Source organism: Loxodonta africana, chromosome 1 (assembly GCF_030014295.1).
Source record: "Loxodonta africana isolate mLoxAfr1 chromosome 1, mLoxAfr1.hap2, whole genome shotgun sequence".
Classification (NCBI taxonomy): Eukaryota; Metazoa; Chordata; class Mammalia; order Proboscidea; family Elephantidae; genus Loxodonta; species Loxodonta africana.
In genome coordinates this window covers 15,993,139-16,019,361 of record NC_087342.1, presented here as the reverse complement: position 1 = coordinate 16,019,361, position 26,223 = coordinate 15,993,139, and the positions used below count along the sequence as shown (strand labels likewise).

The window sequence follows — 26,223 nt, the reverse complement described above, 5'->3', positions numbered from 1 at the left end:
GTACAATAAACAGTAAATCTGTGTAAATGTTTTCACCAAAAACACAATAAAATATTATTTAAGGAACAAAAACAAACAAAAAAAAACGTATGAATCTCCCTCCCATCCTAAACCCCTAGAACCCAGACCCCCAGTTTCCTTCCCCAGAGGCAACTGTTGTAACCAGCTTCTGTGTCTGCCCCCAGAGATAATCTCTGCATGTACAAGCACACACATTTGTGTGTTTCTGTGTATTCTCCCTCCCACCCTTTTTTAATCACAAAAAGGAGTATCCTATTCCTGTCGTTGTAAAGATTATAGATAGCTTTAAAAAAGTCAAAGATTTTCCTTAGAGATTCATTGGTAAGACTCTCGAGACACCTCTGAAGGTTGTCAGACACTTGAGCTATTCTGGAACCAAAGCTCAGGATCGTTTCACTTGGCAGAGATGAAGAAAATGGTAAGTCAAGATCACCATTTGGCCAGTGACCTAGCTGCCTTCTTCAGGTCTGATCTGTTCTCCAGGGATAGGAAAGACGCTGCACACTGCCTGATCCCGGTGTCCCTACCAGTGGCAGGAACATCACTGCAATATTATTCTCACCATTTATTCAAGTTATCCACCCAGAAAGCCAGAAGGGAGGGAGGAGGGTTTATCCACACCCTTCCCTTCGTGATCCATTCCTTCGTCTGTGTCTGTATACCCTGTATGCAAAGCAGAACGTGAGAGGTGGCTTGCTTTTGTTTTTAGAGCTCCCTGCCTGCTCTTCTCTAAAAGACAGTTATTATACATTACTAAAAAATATGGTGCTTTATATAAAATGGGTCTGGAGAGCACTACCTAGTGTTAGAAGACCAGGCATCAAGATTCTGGACGGTCCTTAAATTTCAAAGATTCTCCACGGCCTGGAATTAGAAAGAGTGCTATCTCTTTCTCTACGGAGACCCTTGCCTTTACCGACAGCAATCACTCGGCTCCAGAATTTCAGCAACAAAGTCCCCAGTGACATCATCATCATAATGATAGCCCACATTTTTTTGTTTCTAGGTCTTCAAAGGGTACGCCATGGAGTAACATGGCCGAGCAATGAAAAGTACCCAGGAGGGAGAAGCGAAGATTTAAAAATATGTTTCTTGGTGCCACTTGTTGTTGTTTCTGTGAGTTTTGACTCTCTTTCTGCTCCATTTAAGGTCCCACCGGTCTTTGCCAGAACAGGTCGTGTGAAGGCGGTTCTTCTTGTATTGCTCTGTACAATAGCTGGTTCTGCCTGTGTTTAGAAGGGTATTACTATAATGCTTCCGCATGTATGGAAGGTGAGTTGCAAAGATGAACCATGGCACAGCTCTGCATTTCAGAATAGAAAACTCAAAATGAGGGCGAAAATAGAATCCCAAATACTAGAGATTGAGGAAAATCTGGAGACACGAAGAGCCAGCAAAGCAGTGGAGAAAAGGCGTTTGTCCTGCCTTTGTCTCAGTAAAATGTGGGGAGGAAGGAAAGGGACCAAGTCAGGAGATGTGTGAGCCTGTCCTGAAGGCACAGCTGTGGACGTGTCCTTTCGCTCTGCCTGCTCAAGGGAATGGTGCCATGGGGACAAAAGAATAGCAATATGTGCAAAGCTTCTGAAAAAGTACAAAGGCTACACAAGTACAAAACAAAAACCAGTAGCCATCTAAATGATTCTGACTCATGGCCACTCCACGTGTGTCAGAGTAGAACTGCACTCCATACAGAGTTTCCAATGGCTGATTTTTGGGAAATAGGATCACCAGGCCTTTCTTCCAAGGCACCTCTGGGTGGTTTAGAACTGCCAATCTTTTGGTTAGTAGCCGAGTGCTTAACCACTTAAGCCACCCAGGAACTCCTAGACAAGTACAAGGTAGGGTACTGAGGCAGAATTCGAGAAGTGATGTGCCTAAAACCACAGAGTCAGACAGGCTTGGGAACCTGGTCTTCTGGCTTGGGCTCAGTTCCCTCTCACAGAATTTGCTTGCTCCATAACAGCAAAACCCCACTTCTAGAGACTTAACAGCTTCTCGGCTCTAGAAATGGACTTTCTGAACAAATCGATATGCCCTTCGTACAATGGTTTTTTTGTGTGTTAGATTAGCTGAGTGTTACGAAGGTCCAAGGTTGTCTCCTCTGAGTTATAAAACCTGTTCTGTGTCATGAGTGAGACGTGCTGCGCCCCCGCCGCCACCTACCAGAGCAGACCAGTTCTGTAGGATATGAGTGCATTGCTCGGCCACAAGAGTTAGAGATACATCAAAAGCCTTAAGGATGGTCGTATTTTTACCCTAATAATCTCGTTCCTGGGATCTACTCTAAGGAAATGACTCCCCCCCCAAAAAAGTTGGTGTATAAAGATGTTCATTGAAGCTTTTTATTTATTTGTTAACTAATTAATTAATTTACTAATTGAGTGCTTTAAGTCCAATAACAAAAAAAAAAATGACTATATCAATGAAGGGGACATAAACTTCACAGAATATTATGCAGCCTTTAAAAACGAAGGCTAGGAAGTCTAGCCAGTGATTTGGGAAAATGCTTATTATGTAACAATAAGTGAAAAAGAAGCATAGTATAAACTTGGGGTTATAACTATGTAAAATGACTCACAGGAAAAAAAAAAAAAAAAGAGCTGAGAAAACACACCAAAATGCAAATGGTTATGTTAGGTCAGGTAGAATTAGGGTAACACAATCTGTATTTTCAAAGTCCCTGTAGTGTCGTGATATGATATTTACAATTAGAAAATAATCCGTGTAGGGACAATGGTGCCCGTTGTCTCTGAAATCTAGGTGCAAAAATTGTTGAATGGGTGTATGTTTTGTTCTGTACATTTTTACCAAAATTTTTTTTTTAAGTAACAAATCTATATTTGGACACCAAAAAAAAAAAAACTATCTGTTTTAAAACGAAATGAACATTACCCTCTTTACATTAAATAATACAGAAAGATTCTATTTGAATTTCAGGAAAAATATTCCCTGGGATCGTTCAAGTGACAGAATCAGACACAGCTGCCTTGGGAAATAAAACTTCTGTGGCCTATGAAAACTTACATAAGAAAATTAATAAATTTGTAAGTATTTCCCAACCTTCTTCTCCTTACAAGTATTCTTTGTTCTAACACCGAGTTGGCACACACAGATACAGCTGTTCCGATTGTTCAAATAGTGAAATGCTTACTGCTTGGTAAATGGCACCTGCGCCGAGCCCCCTGGGTGCCACTGTTTCCTCCCTTCGCTCCCCTCTCCACAGCTGGCTGCTCCCCTGGGGCCCTTGGATCTCCCTAAGATCCTGTACCTAGGGCTGTGACACCGCTTTTCCAAGCTTGCTCCAGCCACACTTTACCTGCTGTTGTATAAGCTATTAACCCGTTATGCGTTGCCTTCGAGTTGATTCCAATTCGTGGCAACGCTAAGGACAGAGTAGAACTGCCCCATAGTGCTTCCAAGGAGTAGCTGATGGATTGAACTCCCAATCTTTTGGTTAGCAGCGGAGTTCTTAACCATTGTCCCACCAGGGCTCCTTAAGCTATTAAAGACTTCTTTAAATGGAGAGATAAATAGGTAAAACCCGAAAAAGGTGGAACTTGTGTAAGGCAGAAAACTGTCAGAGAAGGAAAACGAGAATATTTTCCACTAATAGAGAGAGAGAGAAAAGCGGTTAAGACTACACACTGTCAGAGGTGGAAAACTAGCAAGACCTGGAAAAACAAGGCAGGCCCCTCGAGTTTTGGCTTTCACAGGTTTCTCTGTATAATGATATTTTAAAATGAATTATTTCTACAGATTGCAGAGAAAAAAATCTAAAGATGTTGCTCTTTCCTTTTTACATTGAATTTGCATAAGTTCCCATACCAGGCTGTCCTTTTTTTTAAACACCTAAAATAGAAAATGGAGCCCTGGTGGCCAAGTGGTTAAGAGCCTGGCTGCTAACCAAAAGGCTGGCAGTTCGGATCCACCAGCCAGCTCTTGGAAACCCTATAGGATAGTTCTACTCTGTCCTACAGAGTCACTATGAGTCGGAATCCACTCAAGGGCGACGGGTTTGGTTTTGGTTTAAAATAGGAACTCCAGGTGAATTAAGGCCTGTTACTTTGTTTTCATTGTCAAAAATGTTGAAAAGAACAACCCCAGCTTCATTTCATTTGAATTATGATGAAGGAGAATGATGTCAGCATAAAAGGGATGGATGTCTCCCTTCTGGAACCACAGGGGTTGGATGTGGAAGAGCTTTACAGAGACCAGGCAGCCAATGTTTCTCAAAGTTTAGTTTGAAAAGGGAAAAAAATGTTAACCTGTACATATGTCTTGGGACCCTAGGTGGAGAAACACTTTAAAAACATAGGTCTTAGTCTATGGTGATGTCTTTCAATTTAGAATTATATCATTACTGAAGAGTTTTGTTGACTGGAACAGGTAAACCTTAAAAGATGATGATGGAAGTGGTTTTACAAATTTGACAAAGAGAGCGGGGGCTTGTGACTGCATGGCGGTGGCTTGTGTGTCCCAGGGCTTCTCCTTTCCCTTTGCTGTGCCACACAATGGGCCAGCTGGCAAAGACTCATCCTCTTACCCTGGACCTACATCCAACTTTGCCAGCTTGGATGATATTCAGTACATTGAAGAAGGCAACATCAACATGTTTCTACTTCCAGGGAACCCCTGGACTGTCTCCAGTGCTGCCCATGGTGGCCACTACCCAAACTTGCTTTGGGTGAGTCCCACCAAAGCCTTCCAGCTACAGGCCTCGTTCTCTGGTCTTCACAGACCAGCTTAGGGACGAGCTGTCAGTCAGGGTTTCTCGGTCCCCAGAGGAGCATTTTGGAGGGTTTTTAATCCAAAAACAATAGACTAGACCCCTTGAAATCCCTGAAGTAGAGATAGGAAAATAGAGACAATTTATTTCCTTCAGGGTCCTCTTAACAGACATTGTGACCACGGCAGAACCAGCTTCTGAAAGGCCCTGAGAAATTTGCTCAAGTCCGTTTCTGTTCAGCCAGATCCAAATGGACAGCCCACGCAGGGATTTGAAGTTGCCCTGGTGCTGCCATTTATTGGGTATTCTGCCTGGCATTTTACACATAATAATTCTAATTATCAAAACAGCCCTGTGAGGGAGATATTGCTATTGTGCCCATCTTACAGATGAAGCAATTGAGGATCAGTAAAGTTGAGTAATTAGCTAAAGGTCCCCCAGCTGATAAGTGAGGAGGGCAGGGCCTGAATTCAGACCTGCCTGACCCCTGGGCTCGTTCTCTTTCTCCTCACCTGCTGGCTCTGTTGTGCGATAGAGCTGGAAGGCCCATTTGGGTAGGTCCTATCTTCCTGTCTAACCTAGAAGCCCTTCAGATTTAGAGATGTCTGTGCCAACACCCTCAAAGAGTGGCCTGGAAGGGGGGGAGGGGAATGGAAATGCTTTTCTAAACCAGATGCTAATTTCTTAATATCTTCTTTGGGATTAATAAGATTAAATGGGCAATGATCAGTAGGGAAGCTGGAAGGATCTTTGAGATCACCCAGCAAACTCATTCCTAAGTGGAATCCCACTAATGATTTACAGAAATACCAATGATTCCTACTGTTTAAAATATTATTAGAAAGTGATTCGGACTTACCATGGATATAAGGCTGCCCAGACTAACTAGAGCATCAGATGTACGAATGTGACAAGAATTAAAGAGAAATAATTTAACGACACCTTTCAATACCATAGATTGATTTTTTAAAATGTGAGATCCCCAGGAGGAGAAAAAGAATAAAAGGGTCCTAGGTTATGAAGAGGTTGCACTGATCTGGTTCAACACTCTAACCTGATAAAACTGAGGCCCAGTGAGGGGAAGAACCCGTCCAAGATCATGATGATGTCGTTCGCATCTATTCATTCACTAATCAACCGCCTTGTTGAGTATTGCCATATGGTAGGTGCTATGGGGAGAGGAGGACATTGTGTCAAAAGAAAGAGAAAACCCTGTTCTTGGCTTCAAAGAATTTGTATTCTAGATGGGGCCTCCTCCTCCCTGCCCCTCCAGAAGTCCCATTCCCCTACAACTACCTGGAGTTGTTTGTTCTTGGAGCCCAACCAAAATCTTGTAATGACCACCCGTGACGGAGCCCCTTACAGCTCATAAGCCTGCGTATTCTATCTCATTTCATACACATTATAGCCTTACATGGTGGGAATGACTGCTATCTACATTTTCCAATGAGAAAAGTGAGGCTCAAAGAAATTAAATTATGCGGAAGCTAGCAAATGGAGAAGTTTGACTTTGGCCACAACAAATCCCTGTGCTTGTCCCAGTCCAGTCTGCTCCCTTCTGGGCCATACTGCCTCTAATGGTAGAGTGTGCCGTTCCTTCTCCCACCCCCTGTCCCAGCCCTACCTGTTGAAATGCTTTAAGGCCCATCTTTTTTATGAAGTCCTCTCTGGTTCTCTGCAACCGGAAGAGAATTCCTTAGAGTTTCCGTGAGAGATTGTATCTTTCTATGACACTTACCTCTCCAAACTCCATGGTGTGGTCCCCCACCTGATGACAGGGCTGGGTCTGCCTAGCTTTACAATCTCCAGGACCCCTAGCATAACGCTCTGGGCAAGATATGCAACTGCATGTTTCTTGGGTAAATTGATGAATGCAAGAAGCACATATATAGGTAAGTCTAATGACATGCAAAACTTAGCCATGACTTTGAAGAGACAAATTTAATAAGTTTATTGTCTTATTTTTAAGAGTATAATGTTTTATCTGACTGAATGTTTTAGGCTTTCCATCTTTTTTTTCAGATAATGCTGACCGATATCAGAATCTTAACTATTTCACAGCAAAGATTACTGAAAGGTGTCAGAGTGTGTGACAACCAGAATGGATAATTTTGTTATGAACCATGCATATTTATATAAATGAGTTTAGAAATATATTTATGTTAAAACCGAACCACACTATCGCTTTCGTGTTATGTTCTTTGTCCTTATTATTAAGTATGTTCTTCTCCTTCACAGTTTCAAGATGCATTTGGAAATTCCCTGGCTAAGTCTGATTATGGGCAGACTGTAATTAATAAAGTAAGGTAAGTTTGCCACGGACTGACGGGGTATTTTGGAGGCAGATGTGTGCTTTTCTAACTAAAGGTGGAGATACACAGAAAAAAGCTGAGGGAGAGCTGTGAGTGGTTTTCAGGGCATTAGGTTTGATTTAGTGGACAACAGGGAGTTAATGAATAGAAGATGATGATAATAACAGCAATAGTGAGGTGTGTCGGAGTCAAGCAGGTCTGTGTTGGAACCCTGGCTTTGCTTATTGCATGATGGGGCAGGTGTTTTAACTTTCCTGAACCTTGTTACCTCATCTGTATGACTGGGATCATCTGACCCACTACTCCCCTAGAAACTTGTGAGGGGCAAATGAGATCACGTTTGAAAGATGCCCTTTGTACTGTGGCGGGCACACAGTGGATTTCAACATGTATTAGTTTCTATTTCCCAAACAGGTTGTGGGTCCACAGGGTCATCTGGGGGAGCTCCCTGAAACTATGGCACTCCTTTCATCCTTAAGGAGTTAGTGAAAGGGAACCAGGGGTGTTTGGAAGCAGACCTTTACCTGTGAGCTCAATGTCTTGGTGGGGGGAACTACTTCCACCTCTTGGGGGCCGTTGCAGGACAAGTGGACCTGGGTCTCACTCAAGAAGTCATTTCTTAGGGTCCAACTCACAATGTTGTCTCTCTCCTCTGAATCCCCAAGCCCTTTACCTACTGCGTGAATGTTGGAATTGGAAACGTCCTTAGAATTTCTCACTCCCATACCTCTCTTTGAACAGAGGAGGAAACTAAGGCTCAGAGAAGCTGTGGCTAGTCTAGGGTCATGAAAGATAGCTGGTGTCAAACTTCAGTCTAGACCTCAGGTCCATTAACTCTAGTGCTCTCATCATGTGGTCTACATTTTTTTTTTGTCTCTTAAGTGTACAGTGGCTCCATTATTTAACTGTTTCATGGCTATAATGCCTTGTCTCCTGAATTGGGTTGTAAACTAGTAGGTCCTTTGAATTAATGAATTACAGATGGCATTTAGCCCCAGTGCAGAAGTATGCCTTAGACTTCTGGTCGTTTTCAACCTATGGAGAATAACGTGTATAAAGTACCCCTGTCTCTCTATCCCATGCATTCCACTCCCATCCCCCCAATCTTATCATGAATGAATTCTGGTAGAAAATTAAAAAAAAAAAGTTTGAACCCACTTTTGAAGTGATTCGTCCTAAAAGTGGAATTTGGTTCCATGTTTTGGATTTTCTTGATTGTTCTAAGGACCCAACATGGCTTCAAAGATGTCTTAAATAGGTTGGCTCTTTTTTCAAGCATCTGTACTTATTCAAAAGTCAAAATGGAGCATAGAAAAAATTTGGACAGGTAAAATGTATCGTGAGTCTTAAAAACACACCCACAAGGTAAGGAAGAAGTTTTTTAAAGTCATTTTGTCTCTCTCTCTCTGTCTCAGTGGTTCTATCACTTGATCCCCTCTGGAAAATGAGAGAATTAGAACTTGGCACAGCTGTTCTTAGGACTCCAATCTCTACTGTTGATGAGAGAGAGACAGAGACGACAGAGAGAGTGGCAGACAGACAGACTATGACAATATCTGGTTTGTAGTAGGCCCTCGATATTTATTATCAGCCCATATTCCCACAGCCCCACCCCTCTTTGTTTCAGTTCTCCCCTCAGTCACGTGTGCCCTGGCCCAATCCTGTACCGCCCTGAAGCTGCCTGCTGATTTCCTGGTCCTTTCTGGGAATGACGCAGTCTCCGTGTGGCTGGTTACTGCTTTCTCCATGCACAGCAGGGGACACATGCCCCTCTGTCTCTCTCAGACTACAAGTCTGAGATTTAACAGCTCAGCAAGAGTCATACTCCTTCTGTTCTAGGAAATGTGATCACTCAACAATTTCAGGTGTTACTTGCTCTACTTCTGGTTAGCTCCAAGCTCCTGGATCCGAAAAATGATTATGCACAATTTTCCTAAGGAATCTCCAACAGGACATTGTTTTAGCCATAGGTTTCCTCTGCAAGCACATTGAATAGAGGTCTCAGGGCCTATAAATTTCCATCTTATTGCAATTCTGGTCCTCCATGCTTAGACCCCGATTATGGAGAGAGGGCAGTGGATCAGGACTAGGACTAGGAGATTTGAGGGCCTGGGAGGTGAGAAGACCTATTTGTTGACCCTTTGATTCAGTTCATCAAGTGATGGCTATTCGTTTCCTTTTCAGCACATCTTCTTCAGCGAGATCCGGGATACGTGCTAATGAGGCTGTTAATGTTTTGGTAGTAAACATTTTTGTACAAACTACAAAATATGATGAGACTAGTGTGTCTGAAATAATTACGAAGGCACTTGGAGATGGTGCAAGTGGCATTGAAAATTATTCTAGTAAGCATGACATAATTTTATTCAAAGTTTGCCTAAAGACCTGTTTTGTTTTGTAAACACATGAGGTGGGGAAAGAAGAACTGTGTCATTGCTTCCACAGATATCTCCAGATTTCCTTAGAACCAGTCCTTTCTTCCTCTCTTTCTTCTCTCACTTGGCTTCTAAGCCTTCTTTCCCACCATCTCCCAAATTATCAAACTTGCCACTTCGTTCCTCTTCTTGGACAGTGTAAACGACCAGAGAAACAGTCCCTGGACAGGGAAAAATGAAGGAAGGAGAAAAAAAAAAAGAGGGCTTAACACCTAGTTATAGCTTTCCAAGTGATTATGGAGAGTTTTGCCTATACTGTTTCCCTTGAGGCTGACATGCAAGGCAGCCCACAGAGCAGCTGTAACAATTGGCGTTTGCTGTGTTACAAACCTCCTCAAAACTTAATGACTTAAAAGAACCACTTATTTACTGCAACCTCATAATTCTGTAGGTCAGAATTTGGGCTGGGCTCAGCTGGGCTGTTCTACTGCTTTGGGCCCAGCGTGGGTGGTCTCTCGTGAGCTCATTTAAGCATCTACTATTAGCTGCTGGGTTGACTGGGGGCTGAGTGATCAAAGATGACTCAGCAGCATGGTTCGTTTCCACTCCACATGGTCTCTCATCCTCCAGGAGGGTAGTCCTGAAGAGTTTCAAGAGCAGCAAAAGGGTAAGTTTCAATGCACAAGTGTTTCTCAAGTCTGTGCTTATGTCACGTTTACTACTGCCCTAATGGCTGAAGCAATCCACGTGACCAAGCACGTGTGGACTACCCCTTCCAAAGGGTATGGGTACAGGAAGGCATGAATAAGTTGGCACCACAGCAGCCATCAGGAGTTCCTCAGAAGTGCCTGCTAGGACCAGCCCTGGTGGAGGCTTCATGCAACTAGTTCTCAGCCCTGGTTGCCAAATCCAGAGGGTTACCATTGATGGGACCATCAACCAGTTGTTGAGATGCAATTTATTTGACTTTTCTGTAGCATTTGACACCAGTATCCTTCCCTTCTCGAAATCTCCATCTCCCTGGGTCTCTGCTGACCACTCTATTAATCCCCTTCCTGACTCTCCCATCCCTCTTTTTGCCCCTCTTTTGCTTTTTAACAATTGTAACCTCCCTGACCTAGTTTATAAAAACGTATTTCTGTTTTTGCAAACATAAGCCAATCCTGCTCGTTTATAGCTTTCTTTCCTCTTCGTGGTTTCACGGAGATCAGCACTGTGCTCTGGGATGGAACACATACAATTCTGTCGGAGTAGATGGGGGCTCCCCTGCACTGTGCCCTCCTCCTTGGGCTTCTGTCCTCCCTTAGCAATGTTCATTCAACTCTTCCTTCAGAAGAGACTGAAAAAAATTCCCATTGTACTTAAAAGTTTGGACCACACAGCCTGGTGCTGCATTAGGAATTGTTTTGTGGGGCTCTCTCTGGGTTCAAATGGGTTACTCTACAAAGTTGGGGCCCAAAGCTTGTATGGGTTACTATGCCTCTTGCAGAGCCCTGGTGACACAGTTAGGACCTCGACTGCTAACCAAAATGTCAGCAGTTCAAATCCACCAGCTGCTCTTTGGAAACCCTGTGGGGCAGTTCTACTCTGTCCTATAGGGTTGCTACAAGTCGGAATCAACTTGATGGCAATGGGTTTGGTTTCTTTGGTTTGACGTTCCTTGTAAAATCTAGTGCAGATCTTGAACTTGCACATAACTGCTTTGCACTGATTGGATTAATTTAGTTTGAAAAACATAAGGAAACAGCCGTGGAAGGGAGGATTGGGGAGCTGAATGTCAGAATCCCAGATTTTCATTGGGTAAATCCCAAAACGTTACTAAAGGCAAATTATAACAGCGATGGATCGAGGTGCTTTACAGATTAATCTGTCCATCCGTCTTGCTAAATGTATTTTTTAATTACTTGTGCCTCCCACTTTTTTTTTTTTTTTTTTTTTGTGCCTCCCACTTAGAGCAAGATCTGTGTGAGTACCGTGGTTGTAAAAAGAATGCTGGAGACGACTGCAGCGATGGTTTACAATGTGAATGCAAAGATGACCTGGAAAGACCTAACCTACAGGTCCCTTTCTGTCTGGGTAAGCTTTCTACCTGCTTCTTAAGGCCCTTTACAGCCCCTGCTCTCTTTCATTTTGCATTTGCTTTACTCCTCAAGTTTCCACGTGAAATTCAAAACCTGGGCAATGTGAATGTGGGTGTTAGATATTTGTACCTGGACAGGGGCCTTAGCTAAGGGCTGGTGAGGCAGCCCATGGCAGCTTCGCAGGGGACATGTCCCGTGAGCAGCCCATGAGCACTTTCATACGTCCTCATTTTACCTAGAAAAGACCATGTGAGAATAATTGCATTTTATGACATGTCACCTGGAGGTTGAAAAGGTTGTTTCTGAAAATTACCCAGAAATCACTTTTGTTTTGAAGCTTTGGCTTCCAACTGTCCCGACAACTGCAATGAAAAGAACCACAAGCAATGCTTACAGAAGGACGATGGAGGGGTCCCTGAGTGTGTGTGCCTGCCAGGCTACCAGGACAAAGAGGGGACCTGTGAAATGTAAGGGAAATCACTTTTTTTTTTTTTTTTGCCGTAGTAAAAAGGATGGGTCTTGCAGCTTACATATGAATTAGAGTGAGGAGTTGGTAAACTGCCATAAGTTGATAGGTAAAGGGCACCATCATCATCATCGTAGTTTTTATGCTTCCTCTATGTGCTAGGAACCTCACTAGTTAGTACCTAGCACACAATAACAATACCACCAGGACTATATTATTTCCCCATTTTCAAGTGAAGAAACTGAGGCTCAGAGAGCTTAAATAACATGCCTAAGCTCATGTGGCAGGAAGTAAGGGACAGAGCCATGTGGCCTCACAGTCTGAGGTGTCCTACCATGCTCCATGCCTCTTGGGATCAGCTTTGCCAATTGCAGAGTATCTTCCTGGAGCTCAGTCAGTGACAGATGAGACCACCTAGGATTGTACACCTCCCTCATCTTTCTAGAGTCCCATGAAAGGTGTACGCCTGGAACAAAGGGAGCATTAGGAAAACAAGGGGCACAAATGGTCAAGTGCTCAACTACTAGCGGAAAGGTCGGTGGTTCCAACCCACCCAGAGGCTCCTCAGAAGACAGCCATGGGAACCTACTTCTGAAAGGTCGCAGCCTTGAAAACCCTATGGGGCAGTTCTACTCTGCACACATGGGGTCGCCATGAGTCGGAATCGGTTCAACTAACAACAAAAACAGAGAAAGAGAAGGAGCAAGGGAGGGCAAAGGAAGGAAAACCCATTGCTGACTAGTGATTCTGGCTCACGGTGACCCCATGTGTTACAGAGCAGAACTGCTCCATAGGGTTTTCTTGGCTGTAATCTTTGCAGAAACAGATCACCTGGCCTTTCTCCAGGGGAGCGGCTGGGTGGGTCCGAAACACCGATATTTAGGTTAGCAGCTAATTGCAAACTACTTGTGACACCCAGGGACCCTGAATGAACGAAAGGAAGGAAGAAATGGAGATCGGGTGGGGTGGGAGCTCTGACCTGCTGTCCCGCAGAGGCCCTTTCACATGGTTTCCTATCACTTACTGTATTTTAGGTGTCCATTCGGCTACAGTGGAGTTGACTGTAAAGATCGTGAGTATAAAATCTTGCTTTGATATTTAAATATCTGAGAAACAGATATTAACCATAGTCGAAATTTTGCCCGGTCCCCCAAAATCTCTGACTCCCTTCATAAAGACAGAGAAAATCTGCCTGTAGTTTGTCTTCTGGGTCATGCCATTCCATACCTGCCCTGGTCCAGCCCAGCCCAGGTCATGGGCAGCAGTATCTCTGATGTAGGAAATAGCAGAACTCAGCCCATGGGGTGGGCTGGTGACTCTGTTCTTGTCCCAGACCAGAGAACAACATCCCCTGATGTCTTCTAACATTACATTCATTTCCTATATCAGGTTAAATATATATTTTCTGGTCCTAGGGAAAAAAAAAAAAGACCAGTACATTCCAAAAATGTTGATGGCTATAGGAAAGCAGAACTAGAAACATAGACATTTAAATTCTCAAACCTTCCCTTTGTCTCAGAGCTATGGATTGGTGTGGAATATGTTATTGCAAACTCAGTTACTCTGTTCTCTCCCCTCCCCACCAAGCCCCATCCCCACCAGAATGGAGCGATGCTAACTTTATATTTCAATTTTTACCTAATGAACTAAAAATCAGTGATCCCAGATGAAGGGAAGAGCATCCTGCTGGCCTTCCAGCCAGCCACAAAGGCAGTGATGAGAAACGCTCTCAGTTTCTACTGTATTTTGTTGCAAGGATGAATTTGCTAAGTCATTTCTTCCTCCTGGTCCTCTGCTTTCCACACCTATAAAATGAGAGGTTTGGACCAGATGACCCTAGAGGTCTTTCGCAGACTATGTCGTTGTTGTGTACCATCGAGTCAAGTCAATTATGACTCATAGCAACCCTACATGACAGGGTAGGCCTGCCCCATGGGGTTTCCTAAGCTGTCCTCTTTACAAGAGCAGATCACCAGGTCTTTTCTGCCACAGAGCTGTTGGGTGGGTTCTAACCACCGACCTTTTTTGGCTAGCAACTGAGGGCTTAAACACTGTGCCACCAGGGCTCCTTATTGGTGGCCTATTGAAAAAAAAAAAAAAAAGCATTGCTGTTGAGTTGATTCTGACTATAGAGACCCTATAGGACAGAGTAGAACTACTCCATAGGGTTTCCAAGGCTTCAGTATTTATTGGAGGCAGACTACCACATCTTCCCCCCTGGAGAGGCTTTTGGGTTTGAGTTGCTGACCTTTCAGTTAGTAGCGTAGTGCTTAACGACTGAGCCACCAGGGCGCCTTCCTAGTAATTTATGGCCCCCATGAATCCAAGTTGGATGTGGAATATGTGGCTATCACATAACAGAAAAAGACAATTAGAGGGGTCTGAAAGCACCAGCCTTGGAAACTCTATGGGGCAGCTCTACTGTGTCCTATAGGGTTACTATGAGTTGGAATCAACTCCATGGCAACGGGTAGAGCAGTGCTAAGGAGCCTTGGTGGCACAATGGTTAAGCACTCAGCTGCTAACTGAAAGGCCAGTGGTTCTAACACACTGCTGCATGAGAGGCAGATCTCATGATCTGCTCCTGTAAAGATGTCAGCCTAGGAGACCCTATGGAGCAGTTCGACTCAGTCCTATGGGGTCACTTTGAGTCAGAATCAACTTGATGGCACACGATATCAACAGAGCAGTGCTGTCCAATACAAATATGACATGAGCTATGTATTTAATTTTAAACTTAAAAATTCTTACCCATTCCCACTGAGTTGATTCCGACTCATGGCAACGCTATAGGACAGAGTAGAACTGCCCCATAGAGTATCCAAGGGGCTCCTAATAGATTCAAACTGCTGACTTTTTGGTTAGCAGCCGTAGCATTTAACCACTACACCACCAGGGTTTCCAAAAATTCTTAAGTAAACTAAAATAAGTAAAAAGAAGTAAGTAAAATTTATTTTATTTTTTTATTTAACCCAATATATCCAAAATATTACCATTCCAACATGTAATCAATAGAAAAATTATTGATGAGATATTTTACGCTGTTCTTATACTAAGTCTTTGAAATCTGGTGTGCATGTTATACTCCTAGGCACATTTCAAGTGCTCAATAGCACTGGACAGAGCAGATCTTATTGAAGAAGAATAGATGGGAAAGAGCTTTCAGACTCCCCCTTCATCATTTCCACTAAGCCATTACCTGGCTCCTATATTATTCACAGGAGCCCTTGTGGCCCAGTGGTTAAGTGTTTGCCTCCTAACCAAAAGGTGGGCAGTTCAAATCCACCAGCCGCTCCTTGGATACTCTATGGGGCAGTTCTACACTGTCGCTATGAGTCAGAATCGACTCGATGGCAACAGGTTCATATTAGTACCATGGCAGTCCTGGGTGGCACAAATGGCTAAGGGCTAGGCAACTAACTGAAAGGTTGGTGGTTCTAATCCACCCAGAGGTGCCTTGGAAGAAAGGCCTGGCAATCTACTTCCAAAAGGTCAAAGCCATGAAAACCCTATTGAGTGTAAGTTCTATTCTAAAACATGTGGGTTTACTATGAGTCAGAATCAACTCAATGGTAACTAGTGTTGGAACTATATTAGTAACTAGTTTAATTTCAACATACTTTCACTAGCTCAGTAAGGTGAGGTACGGTTGGTGGGCAAAGGCAGAAGAGGGAAGAGTGGACCTCGATTGAGATCCCACCCCCTCAGAAGGCCAGGAAGACCCTACCACCTTCAGCTTCCTTTGTGTTTATGGGTCACTGAATGACAAAGGGGGTCTTCTTTTACCTGGCAAGGCTGTCTCTCCTGATTGAGTTCTGGAGGACACAGTGAAAAGAGATAAGCCACCTACCAGCCTGGCCCTGGAGGAGGAGGTGGAGGCCAGACCCTGCTGCTCCTCACAGCCAAGAGTCACAGAGAATACACACACATGCCTGTGCAGTAGGCAGCTGGGGGTCTGCTTACTGGGGGCCATTTCTACCCTTCTCTTCCCTTGCAGAATTTCAGCTGATCCTCACCATCGTGGGCTCCGTTGCTGGCATCCTCATTCTCAGCATGGTGATTGCGCTGGTTGTCTTATCAAGGTAGGAAATGAAAGTGTCCCTTTCCTGGGTCACAGCACTATCAGCATTGCACTCTGGTTTCCAAACATACCTGCCTTTCCTACAAAAGATAAGGGAAATAAGGGGAGGTCTCTCTAATGCCAGGAGCCCTGGTGGCACAGTGGTTAAAGTGCTCTGCTGTTTATCAAAAGGTTAGCAGGTCGAACCCACCAGCTGCTCCACAGAAGAAAGATGTGGCAGTCTGCTTCCCTAAAGATTACAGCCTTGGGAACACTGTAGGGCATTCTGCTCTGTCCTATAGAGTCGCTATGAATCGGAATGACTCGACTGAAGTGGGTTTGATTCATTTGATCTCTAATGTCATTTCCTTTTTCTTAATTTTCTTCTGATTATGTAAGCAAGACATAATCACTGAAGAAAATCTAGAAAACAGAGAAATGTGTAAAGAGTTACAGAATAAAAAAAAAAATCTCCCACAAATCCCAACATCATAATGCAACTACTACTACTATTTTGGCATAACTCCCTCTGGGCTTTTTTCTATTTTTTTTAATGATATTATATACTTGATTTTGTATCGTTTGTGTTTTCTTGGAAACCCTGGTGACACAGTGATTAAGAGCTATGGCTGCTAACCAAAAGGCTGGCAGTTTGAATCCACCAGATGCTCCTTGGAAACTCTATGGGGCAGTTCTACTCTGTCCTATAGGGTCACTATGAGTCACAATCCACTCAACAGTAATGGGTTTTTATATTTTGTTGAGATTTGTTTCTTTTTGCTTAACACTGTATGACATAGCAACCATTTTCTTCTGGCATAAAAAACTCTTTGTTAACAGTATTTAACTCCACTTTCATTGGTGATACAGTGGTTATGTGCTTGGCTGCTAACCGAAAGGTTGGCAGTTCAATTCCACCAGCTGCTCCTGGGGAGAAAGATATGGCAGTCTGCTTCTGTAAAGATTTACAGCCTTGGAAACCCTATGGGGCAGCTCTACTCTGTCCTACAAGGTCATTATGAGTCGGAATCGACTCCACTGCACTGAGTTTTTTTGGTTTTATGTTGTCAAATGTTATTTTCATCAAGTCATTCATTTTGCTCAGGATCCCACTACAAATGGTCTAAAATCAACCCCAACTAAGCCTCCTAGCTTTAAAAAAAAGTAGAAATATCATCTCTACATGACCATTTCTTAGCTTTGTGCCTTAAGATCACTTCTCTTGAGGGAGGGGGAATAGTGTCCATTCATTTACCCAATATTTATTTATAATTTATTATTTATAAATAATATTTATTCAATACTTAACACTACCAGGTGCCGTCAAGTTGATTCTGACTCACGGTGACCCTATGTAGATGAGAGTAAGACTGTGCTCCATAAGGTTTTCAGTGGCTGGTTTTTCAGAAGTAGACTGCCAGGCCTTTCTTCCAAGGCACCTCTGGTGGACTTGCCACCAGCCTTTCAGTTAGCATAACCCAGGGACTCCACTCAATATTTAGATATGCTAAATTTGAGAGAGAATGCTATTATCCCTCTTCCACTGTGAATGCGCCAAGAAGATCTTACCTCTGTGGGTATCTACTTTGATAAAAACCAGCTACCTTGTTTTAACATCTAGTTCGTATCTTATATTTGGGCCACATAGGTCTTTTTATACTATAATGTAAGAGGATAAACGTATTTTAAACTCTTTAAGTATTGTGTTTCTTCTTCTTTTCTATTTTGATATTCACTCTTCTCAGAGGAAGCAAAGCTGGGAACCAGAAATACAAGCACCCATACCTTCTCTGATTTTCCTTCTCCAGGGAGAAAGCCAGAGCATCTTGACTCTGAAGCAAGGCTGTCTCCTCCTTTCTTAAGAGGATTGGTGAGCCATCTTGGGCCTCAAGGTCATCATGGGACATCCTTAGAACCTTGTGACCCTGTGGCAGCCATGTTTCTCAGCCCTCCTTCAGAACCAGGTTTGCTCTTAGCCTAGTTACAGGTTCATGGTTCTTGGAAACCCACCCAGAATTATACTTTTCTTTTTGTCCATTTCAAAAGGAGGGGAAGCCTCTCCTCAGCCACCTTGGACAGGGGTGTTGTCAAAGGGCAAGACCTCTGTTGTAGGCTGGGCTGGCCATCAAAGTCATGGGGTGAGTGGGTCTTCCTTTATGATGCTCTCAGTGTGACAGATGGTGACCATCATCCTGGAAGTGCTTCCATGAGCACCATAGAAGCCTATCCCACAGTCCAGGGCACTATAGGGGCATGGCCTGTGTGCCAGGAAGGAAGGAAGGGTCTTGAATGATCAAGGTTATTTGGGGGTAGATTCCTTCTTCACCTGCATGAATTACTTCCCTTTGGCTTTGAAGGCTTGGACTTGAGATCCTTAAGTTGTCACAGCAGAACATGGGAAACTCCTATTTCTTTTTTCAAGACCTTTAGAACTTGAACTCATTTTGCCCATTGAGGTGCTTCTGTAGACATTGACTTTGCTTGAATGAAGAATTGTTTCACGAATCTTTTTTTTCTCCTTGACTTCTATTATTACTTCCATAAGTAATTCAAAAACACAGTTGAGAATATTAACATTATTGGCAAAATTTGAATGGGGCCAGTGGAATTAGACAGTAATGTTGGGTCCGTGTTAATGTCTTGATTTTGATGGTTAGGCTGTGCTTATGAGGAGACTGTCCCTAAACTTAGGCAATACACATTGAATGATGTGTTACAGGTAAAGGGGCATCAGGTCTGCAACTTACTCTCCAATGGTTCAGAAATGTCAACAGCTGGGGAATCTGGGTGATGGGTATATGGGAGCCCTGTATAATATTTCTGTAACTTACAGGTGCATTTTAAATGATTTCAAAATTAAAAACAAATTTGAAACATGAAACATTTACTTCAAGGCACTCTCTGCCCCTGTCAGACCCTAACTCATGTTACGAATTTCAGATCGAGGAACAAACCGAAGAATATTGAAGAACAGAACTTGATTGAGGACAGCTTTTCAAGTCTGAAGCTGCAGGAGACAGGCTTCACCAACTCTGGAGCAGATGGGCACATCTTCCCTAAAATCAAGATAGCACCCTCCAGAGATCAGCCCCAAAATCCCTATGTAAACCAGAGAGGTATGCTCCCCCTTGCCCTTTGGTCGAGTCAGTGGGCTTTGTTTCTGGCTTTTCAGAGTGAAATGCCCCAGGGCAGGGAAGGGACTGGGCTGAGGTATCTTCACCAAGCCCTGGGTGCCCTGCAGGGAGGTTCTGTTTGTTTGCTTATTTTATCAAAAGAGAAAGATCAAGGAGGAAACTCCCTGCTATTGTAAATAAATAAACCAGTTGTTGTCAGCTCAGGCTCTGGTATCTGTAATGAAATAGAAAGCCTATTCTGACTCATAGGGACCCTATAGGACAGAGGAGAACTGCCCCACAGGGTGTCCAAAGGTGTAATCTTTATGGGGTGTGGGGTGGTGAGGGGCATGGGGGCGCAGTGGTTAAGAGCTCAGGCTGCTAACCAAAAAGTCGGCAGTTTGAATCCACCAGCTGCTCCTTGGAAACCCTATGGGGGCAGTTCTACTCTCTGTCCTATAGGGTTGTTATGAGTTGGAATCAACTCCAGGGCAATGGTTTTGGTTTTTTTTTTTTTTTTTTAATCTTTGTGGAAACAGACTACTGCACCTTCTCCCATGGACCTGCTGGCGAGTTCAAACCGCTGACCTCTCGGTCAGCAGCCTAGAGCAAAGAGCTATTGTCAAATATTTTGGGTTTTTTTTTCTTTTCTTTTCTTATCTTGGTCCCTAACATGCCAATTAATTTCTCTAGGCTTTGATTTTCTCATCAATAAAAGAAAAGGTTTAATTTAGATGTCTTTAAGGCCCCTTTAGGAGTCCCTGAGTGGTCCAAATAGTTAAGACGTTCGGCTGCTAATCAAAAGATCGGAGGTTCTGAAGTGCCTCAGATGAAGGACCTGGCAATCTCCTTCTGAAAAAAAATCAGCCGTTGAAAACTCTATGGAAAAACAGTTCTGTTTTGACACACACAGAACCCCATGAGTCTGAGTGGACTTGGCAACTGGTTAAGGTTCCTTAAAATTATAAACTTCTATAGAGATGGTACTACTCAGGCTATTTACGGTCCAAGTTCCTAGGTCAGGCCAGAAAAAGGACATAAACATGGTTTCCAGCTGAGGCTGGGCTGTCTAAAAGCAAATCTGTCTTTTCCTCCACCTCGACCTCAATTCTAAAGTGATAAGACAAGCTAGGCTGGTGATATTTATCTCTCTTAGATGGACTTTCAAGGAGAATAGCTTTTACTCTTTAGATTTTTATTGGGTTATCATGGCTGGCATTACTGAGTGTGATCTGAATGAAATGTTGTGAGGAGGAAGTCCATAAGAGGCCAGTATATGAAGAATGCGAGGGAGGAGGAGTGACAAAAGGACTGAAATGGGATGAAGGAATGATGGTGAAGGATGAGGAGAAAGTGGACCAGAAAAGAGATGAGGAAAGAAGAGAGGCCAGGGGAGAAATGAAAAAAATAAAATTAAGGAAGAGTAGGGGAGAAAGGGAGAGAAGGTGGGGTTTCTTAGGGCAAGCCCAGTAAACTAGAAAAATAAAGAGGATAAGGGAGGAGGGAGGGGCTTAGGACGGTGGTAGCGGGAGGCTGAGAAAGGGAGGCAGAGGGTCCCGGCTCTGCTGAGTAAGCCTTTTGCTTCTGCAGACCCTTGTGAGCAGCACTGACCTGAGAGTCTCTCTCTCTTTTTTTTTAAATAATATCTTATTGTGTTTTCAGTGAAGGTTTGCACAGCAAATTTGGTTCCCATTTTTGACAATTTCTACACAAGTTGTTCAGTGATATTAGTTACATTTTTCACAATGTGTCAACATTTTCGTTAATTGAGTTCTGGTTGTTCGGTTTTCAATACTTTAGTTTCCCTGCCCCACCCCGCATCTTTTTAGAGTCATTGTTGACCTTTTGGTCTCATATAGATGTTTTTTTTAATGGAGCCCGTACTCACCTTTTAGGTTCTTAATGGTTCCTCAGCGCTTGGAACATTCTGGAAAAGCCTGGCTTATTTTTATTTTGAGATCCCATGGTTTATTTTAAGGAACCCTGGTGGCAGAACAGTTAAAGCGCTGTACGGCGAACTGAAAGGTCAGCAGTCTGAACCCACCAGCTGCTCTGAGGGAGGAAGATGTGGCAGTCAGCTTCCCTAAAGATTTACAGCCTTAGAAACTCTGTGGGGCCAATTCTATTCCGTCCTATAGGGTCACTATGAGTCAGAGTCAACTCGATGACAGCAATGGGTTTGGTTTGGTTTCTATGGCTTATTTTGGGCATAAACATTCTTTTAGCAGTGGAAGACTAAATGTTTCATGTGTGTAAAAGGGATGACTTGCACAAAAGGCACCGTGCTGGGTCAGGTACACGGTCCAGTCAGCAACAGCCTAGAATGGGTGTCCTGTGGGCAGGACTACCGGCCCCGCCTAAGGTGAAGCTTCAAGGTCAAGCTCATTAAGAACCTCCTTTCCTCCTCATTAGTGGGGTGCTTACTTCACAAACTATAAAGTCTAGCTGCTCAAGAGAATCCCTTCAATAGAATAGTCTTGGGATTTAGCCTCAGACCTGGGTTCAAATCCACGCCCCTTTCTGTCATGGGCTGTGTGATCTTGGACAAGTTATTTGACTTTTCTGAGTATGTGATTTCTCATCTAAGAAATGAATAAGACAAAGCCTGCCTCACAGGATAAAGATCAAATAAGCTAATATGTGTAAATACACAATGGCTGGATCTAATTTGAATAATAGTATTCAAATAATGTTAATGCTTTATGGATCTAAAGCTTCTCATATGTGTCTTTTCTAAGACTCATCTCTCTCTTTTGTCTAGGCTGGTAAAAATTTGGGACCATCCATGGCCTCCAACCCAATGTACAAGCCATTATTTTGAGTATTTACAAAGACTGACAGAGAAGTGAGCACCTGTGAAGACCTGGATGAAGAACTGGGCTCTGGTACTTTTCTTCCATTCAACATCTTCCAGTCTCTCTGAATGGAAATTGTGAATATTTACAAGGAGTAGATCTTGTTTGCTAACTAAGTTCCTATGTAATTAAGTGCACAGTGATGCTATTAGTACTTGTTAAGATAGTCGATTTTCTCGAATCTGTACCAACTTCTAAGACAATGGTTAGTTTTTGTTTTCCTAGTGAGGCTTTGACAGTTCTTTCTAAAAGAAAGCTCTCCAGCATTGCTCACTCCTGAGAGAATTGTGCTCTTGATGCATACAGTGACCAAATCCTCCTGGGAAATTCTTAAACCTCCGCTGTGAAGGTCCCAGGGGACTGGAAGAGATTTCATCTTCTAAGGTTCTCAGCTTCACTCTCTGACAAGTTAAAGTATGTAGGAATTTCAGGTAACTTTCATTCATTGAGGAAACCTTGGTGGCATAGTGGTTAAGTGCTACGGCTGCTAACCTAAAGGTCAGCAGTTCAAATCTGCCAGGCGCTCCTTGGAAACTCTATGGAGCAGTCCTACTCTGTCCTATAGGGCTGCTATGAGTCGGAATTGACTCGACAGCAATGGGTTTGGTTTTGGTTTTCATTCACTGAATTGTTAGAGGCTTGTGACCTGGCCTTACACGAAGAAGACAGAAAAGAGACATGTCTCTTAGCTTTTTTTAGGAGAAGTGAGGGAGAATCCAGGAACTTCTGGATGTTAATTAGAAGGCTTGGACTAGAAATGTCCACCATAGAGTCATTCTGGAATTTTGGAATTGCCAGGAGGTGGGAGGGACAGAGGAAGACCCATGACCAGGAGTAGGAGGAACAGAGGTGGAGGGAAACTGGGGCTTGGAGAATGAACAAGAGAGAAGGTACCTGGGATACACACTCTTCCCTGGATTCTGCAGCCACATCAGCAAATGGACACTTCTTCTAATGCACGTCCCATCCAAGACTTGGAACTGAGGAAAAGGGGTGCTGAGCGAGAGCACTAGGTCATTTTGAAATTGCAGGCATTCTGGTTGGCTGAAGGTAAGACAGGGAGCTTGTGCTCAGGAGCCCAGATGTCCAGCTCCCGAATGCAGACTCCAGGCACCTCACCTTGGCCTCAGCCATCCCTGGTGACAGAGACTTAGCTGTCATCTCCAACACATGCCCAACCTAAAAGGGAGGCAGTGGCACCCAGCCCAGGCTTTCTGTAATGTTAGTTGTGTCCTTGTTTATGTCTAATGTCTGATCTGATTGTAAGTTTATTTTTATTTGTTGTTGTTATTCATTCTTTTTTTTAATTGTACTTTAAAAAATAAAAATTAAAAAATTAATTGTACTTTAGATGAAGTTATTATTCATTTTTGACTGTTAACTGTGAAAGGTAACACAGTAAAGTGTCTTTGGTAGATCACGTCCTTTCTTGTGTTTGGGACTTTTGGTGATACACTCAGCAACGAGTCTCAATTGAAATGGCCAAGCATCGACACGTGGCAGACTGGGCTTATTAACATCTGCTGTCCTTATTAGGGGAAACCTGGCGGCGTAGTGTTTAAGTGCTACGGCTGCTAACCAAAAGGTCTGCAGTTTGAATCCACCAGGTGCTCCTTGGAAACTCAATGGGGCAGTTCTACTCTGTCCTATAGGGTCGCTATGAATCGGAATTGAATTGACTGGAAGGCAACGGGCTTGGTCCTCATTAGGGGCTGTTTACTCAAGGGTATTTGTTTTTTTTTAAGTGTGATAGATATTTTTGGCTCCTTCCCCCACATACATCCCCCTTCTCCCCCATCATGAAGCATCCAAGCATAGGTGGGACTGATCTCACCACTAGACCAAGCCAATCAGTCGAATTCCATGCCTTCCTTGCCACAGTGGTGGCTGTAAGAGTGAGCACATGGCATAAGTGGATGTAATTAGGATAAAACCCAAGCTTTGGTAGGAGAGAAAGTCTCTTCCTTCTTCTGTAGAGTGGTCTTGATGATGTGAGGCCTTGAACTGCTTCAATTTTGCTGAGGACAAAGTTGAAGCATAGAGGAGGAAATATCTGAGAGAACTATAGAGAAATGGAGCTGGATCCCTGATCAAACCGTACCTGAAGACTTTGACTTTCCTGTTAGTCCAGTTCGAGTAGGTTTTTCTTTCCACTAGTTCATACTGTCATATTGCCACTGTAAGCATCCTCACTTGTGTTTGCTCTTGTGTTCTCAAGGCTAGACAGTGAGTGGAATAAACGACACATACACTTATGTGTATATTAAAGTCCACAGTAAAGACATCAGTCATTAACCAATCCCTTAACAACAGCAGAGTTAATTCAGGCACGACTAAAAATTGGCTGAGCACTGTAACTAGTCATCAGACTTTAATTCTGACCTGTGTGTTACCTCCTTTACATTTGAAGATGATTCTGGGTTCAATGTTAGCAGTAGGCTACTTGACACTTGTTTCTAAAGAGCCTCACCTCCCACGTGCCCCTCTGAACTAGAACATGCCAGCTTCTATTGCTTCTCAAAGGTCTTCAGCCAACAAACTCTAGGCTTCACAAACCCAAGTTTCTTCCATTCTTCAGATGTTGTCTTTGCTATTGTTTGAATTCTTAAAATGCTATGACCATGCATATGTACAACATTTATGGAAACGGCCTTTGCATTCAAAGTTGCTTTTGATTCTTATATAATATGGCCTTCAATTCATGGATGTCTTTGTTCATTGTTAGAGCCACTGCTCACTGGGACTTTTACAAAAGTTTTCTGAGTGTCCCGCAGCCTTGGAGGGCTGTCAGAGTGGCCTTTCTACAATGCAAATCTGATCATGACACTCCCTGGCTTAAAGAACTCTTCATAAGTTACCAATTGCCTTTGAGTTCATTCCGACTGATGGTGACTCCATGTGTGTCAGAGTAGAACCATGCTCCATAGGGTTTTCCATGGCTGATTTTTCAGAAGCAGATTGCCAGGCCTTTCTTCCAAGGGTCCTCTGGGTGGACTCAAACCTCCAACCTTCTGTTAAGCAGCAGAGTGGCCCTGTTGTTGTTATTGGAGGCCATCAAGTCAATTTTGACTCCTATCGACCCTATAGGACACAGTAATACTGCCCCATAGGACTTCCAAGGCTGTAATCTTTACAGGAGCAGATTGCCTGGTCTTTTCTCCCGTGGAGCAGTTGGTGGGCTGGACTGCTGACCTTCGGTTAACCATTAGCATCACCAGGGCTCCTCAGAGGAGCCCTAGGTTACATCGTTTTCCATTCCTTCCCCCCTGGACTCTGGAAACCAAGAATTCATTATGCACAAAAAGCTTCAAGTTTCCTATGAAGAAGGTAATCAGGCATCCAGGTGGCAGCAGCACCAAAGTGATCTGGGATTGTTAAACCTCTCAGCGCAGTTTTACCCCGAACCGTCGCCCTCTTGCCCCTTCTTAGCTGCTGGGCAAATTCCAGAGCCAGTAGGTGGCGCTGTCTCCTGTGACTTACAGAAAACCCTCCTTCAGTGGCGCTGCTCTTTTAAAAGGCTTGTTTCAAACCATTAACTTTTAATGCACCAATTCTAAATAATTTCTCCTTGATTTTTCTTAGTCTCTTAATACCACCCCTCTCCTCCCGTGCCAGGGAAAAATGAATATTATTCAGGTCACTCTGATTGAGATATTTTCATCATTTTTACTGACTCATTGGAGAGCATACATTGTCCCCTTTATTGGTCTTATCACACATAATCTTAAGAATTGAACTTATTTTAATGTCATACTAATGGTGCATAAAATTGGTACAATTTTTCACATAATCAATGTTTTATTTAATGCTGATTTTTCCCCCAAAATTTAAAAAGGAGATAAATCCATTTTCACTGAAAAATTCTTCAGCTAAGTAAGATAAAAAACCAAAATGCCACAGGTGGGAGGCGTCTGTCTTTCGTCAGCTTTTATGAGGTGAGCAAGGTCAGGGTGGGTTTTCCGGGAGTGTTTTCTTAGAATTTTGGTTTTTCCATTAATTGACAACCCACGGTGCAAAAGCAAGTTTAGAGAATGAGGTTGGGGGTCCTCTCCTCAACCTGAGAGCTGTGAAATGTGGGTTGTTTTATCCAAAGACAGATGTTTGTGATAGACCATCAAAGGCCTCCTAATTCCTGAAGTCCTGGTATCATATTTTCTGAGCCCACAACCATGACATGTGGGTCCAATAAAGGAATTGTCTGCTGCTTCCAGAGC

The 26,223-nt window shown here is 43.3% G+C and overlaps 1 protein-coding gene across 1 annotated transcript; it reads left to right on the top strand.

Moving 5' to 3' along the window:
* The first annotated feature begins 4,477 nt into the window (after nt 1–4,477).
* Nucleotides 4,478–20,764, top strand: MUC13 (mucin 13, cell surface associated). Its single transcript, XM_064279853.1, has 8 exons — nt 4,478–4,705; nt 10,065–10,101; nt 11,388–11,510; nt 11,853–11,982; nt 13,016–13,053; nt 15,979–16,063; nt 18,982–19,184; nt 20,745–20,764. Exons 1-8 carry the CDS (start codon nt 4,478–4,480, stop codon nt 20,762–20,764), a joined length of 864 nt encoding a protein of 287 aa, XP_064135923.1.
* The last annotated feature ends 5,459 nt before the right edge of the window (nt 20,765–26,223 follow it).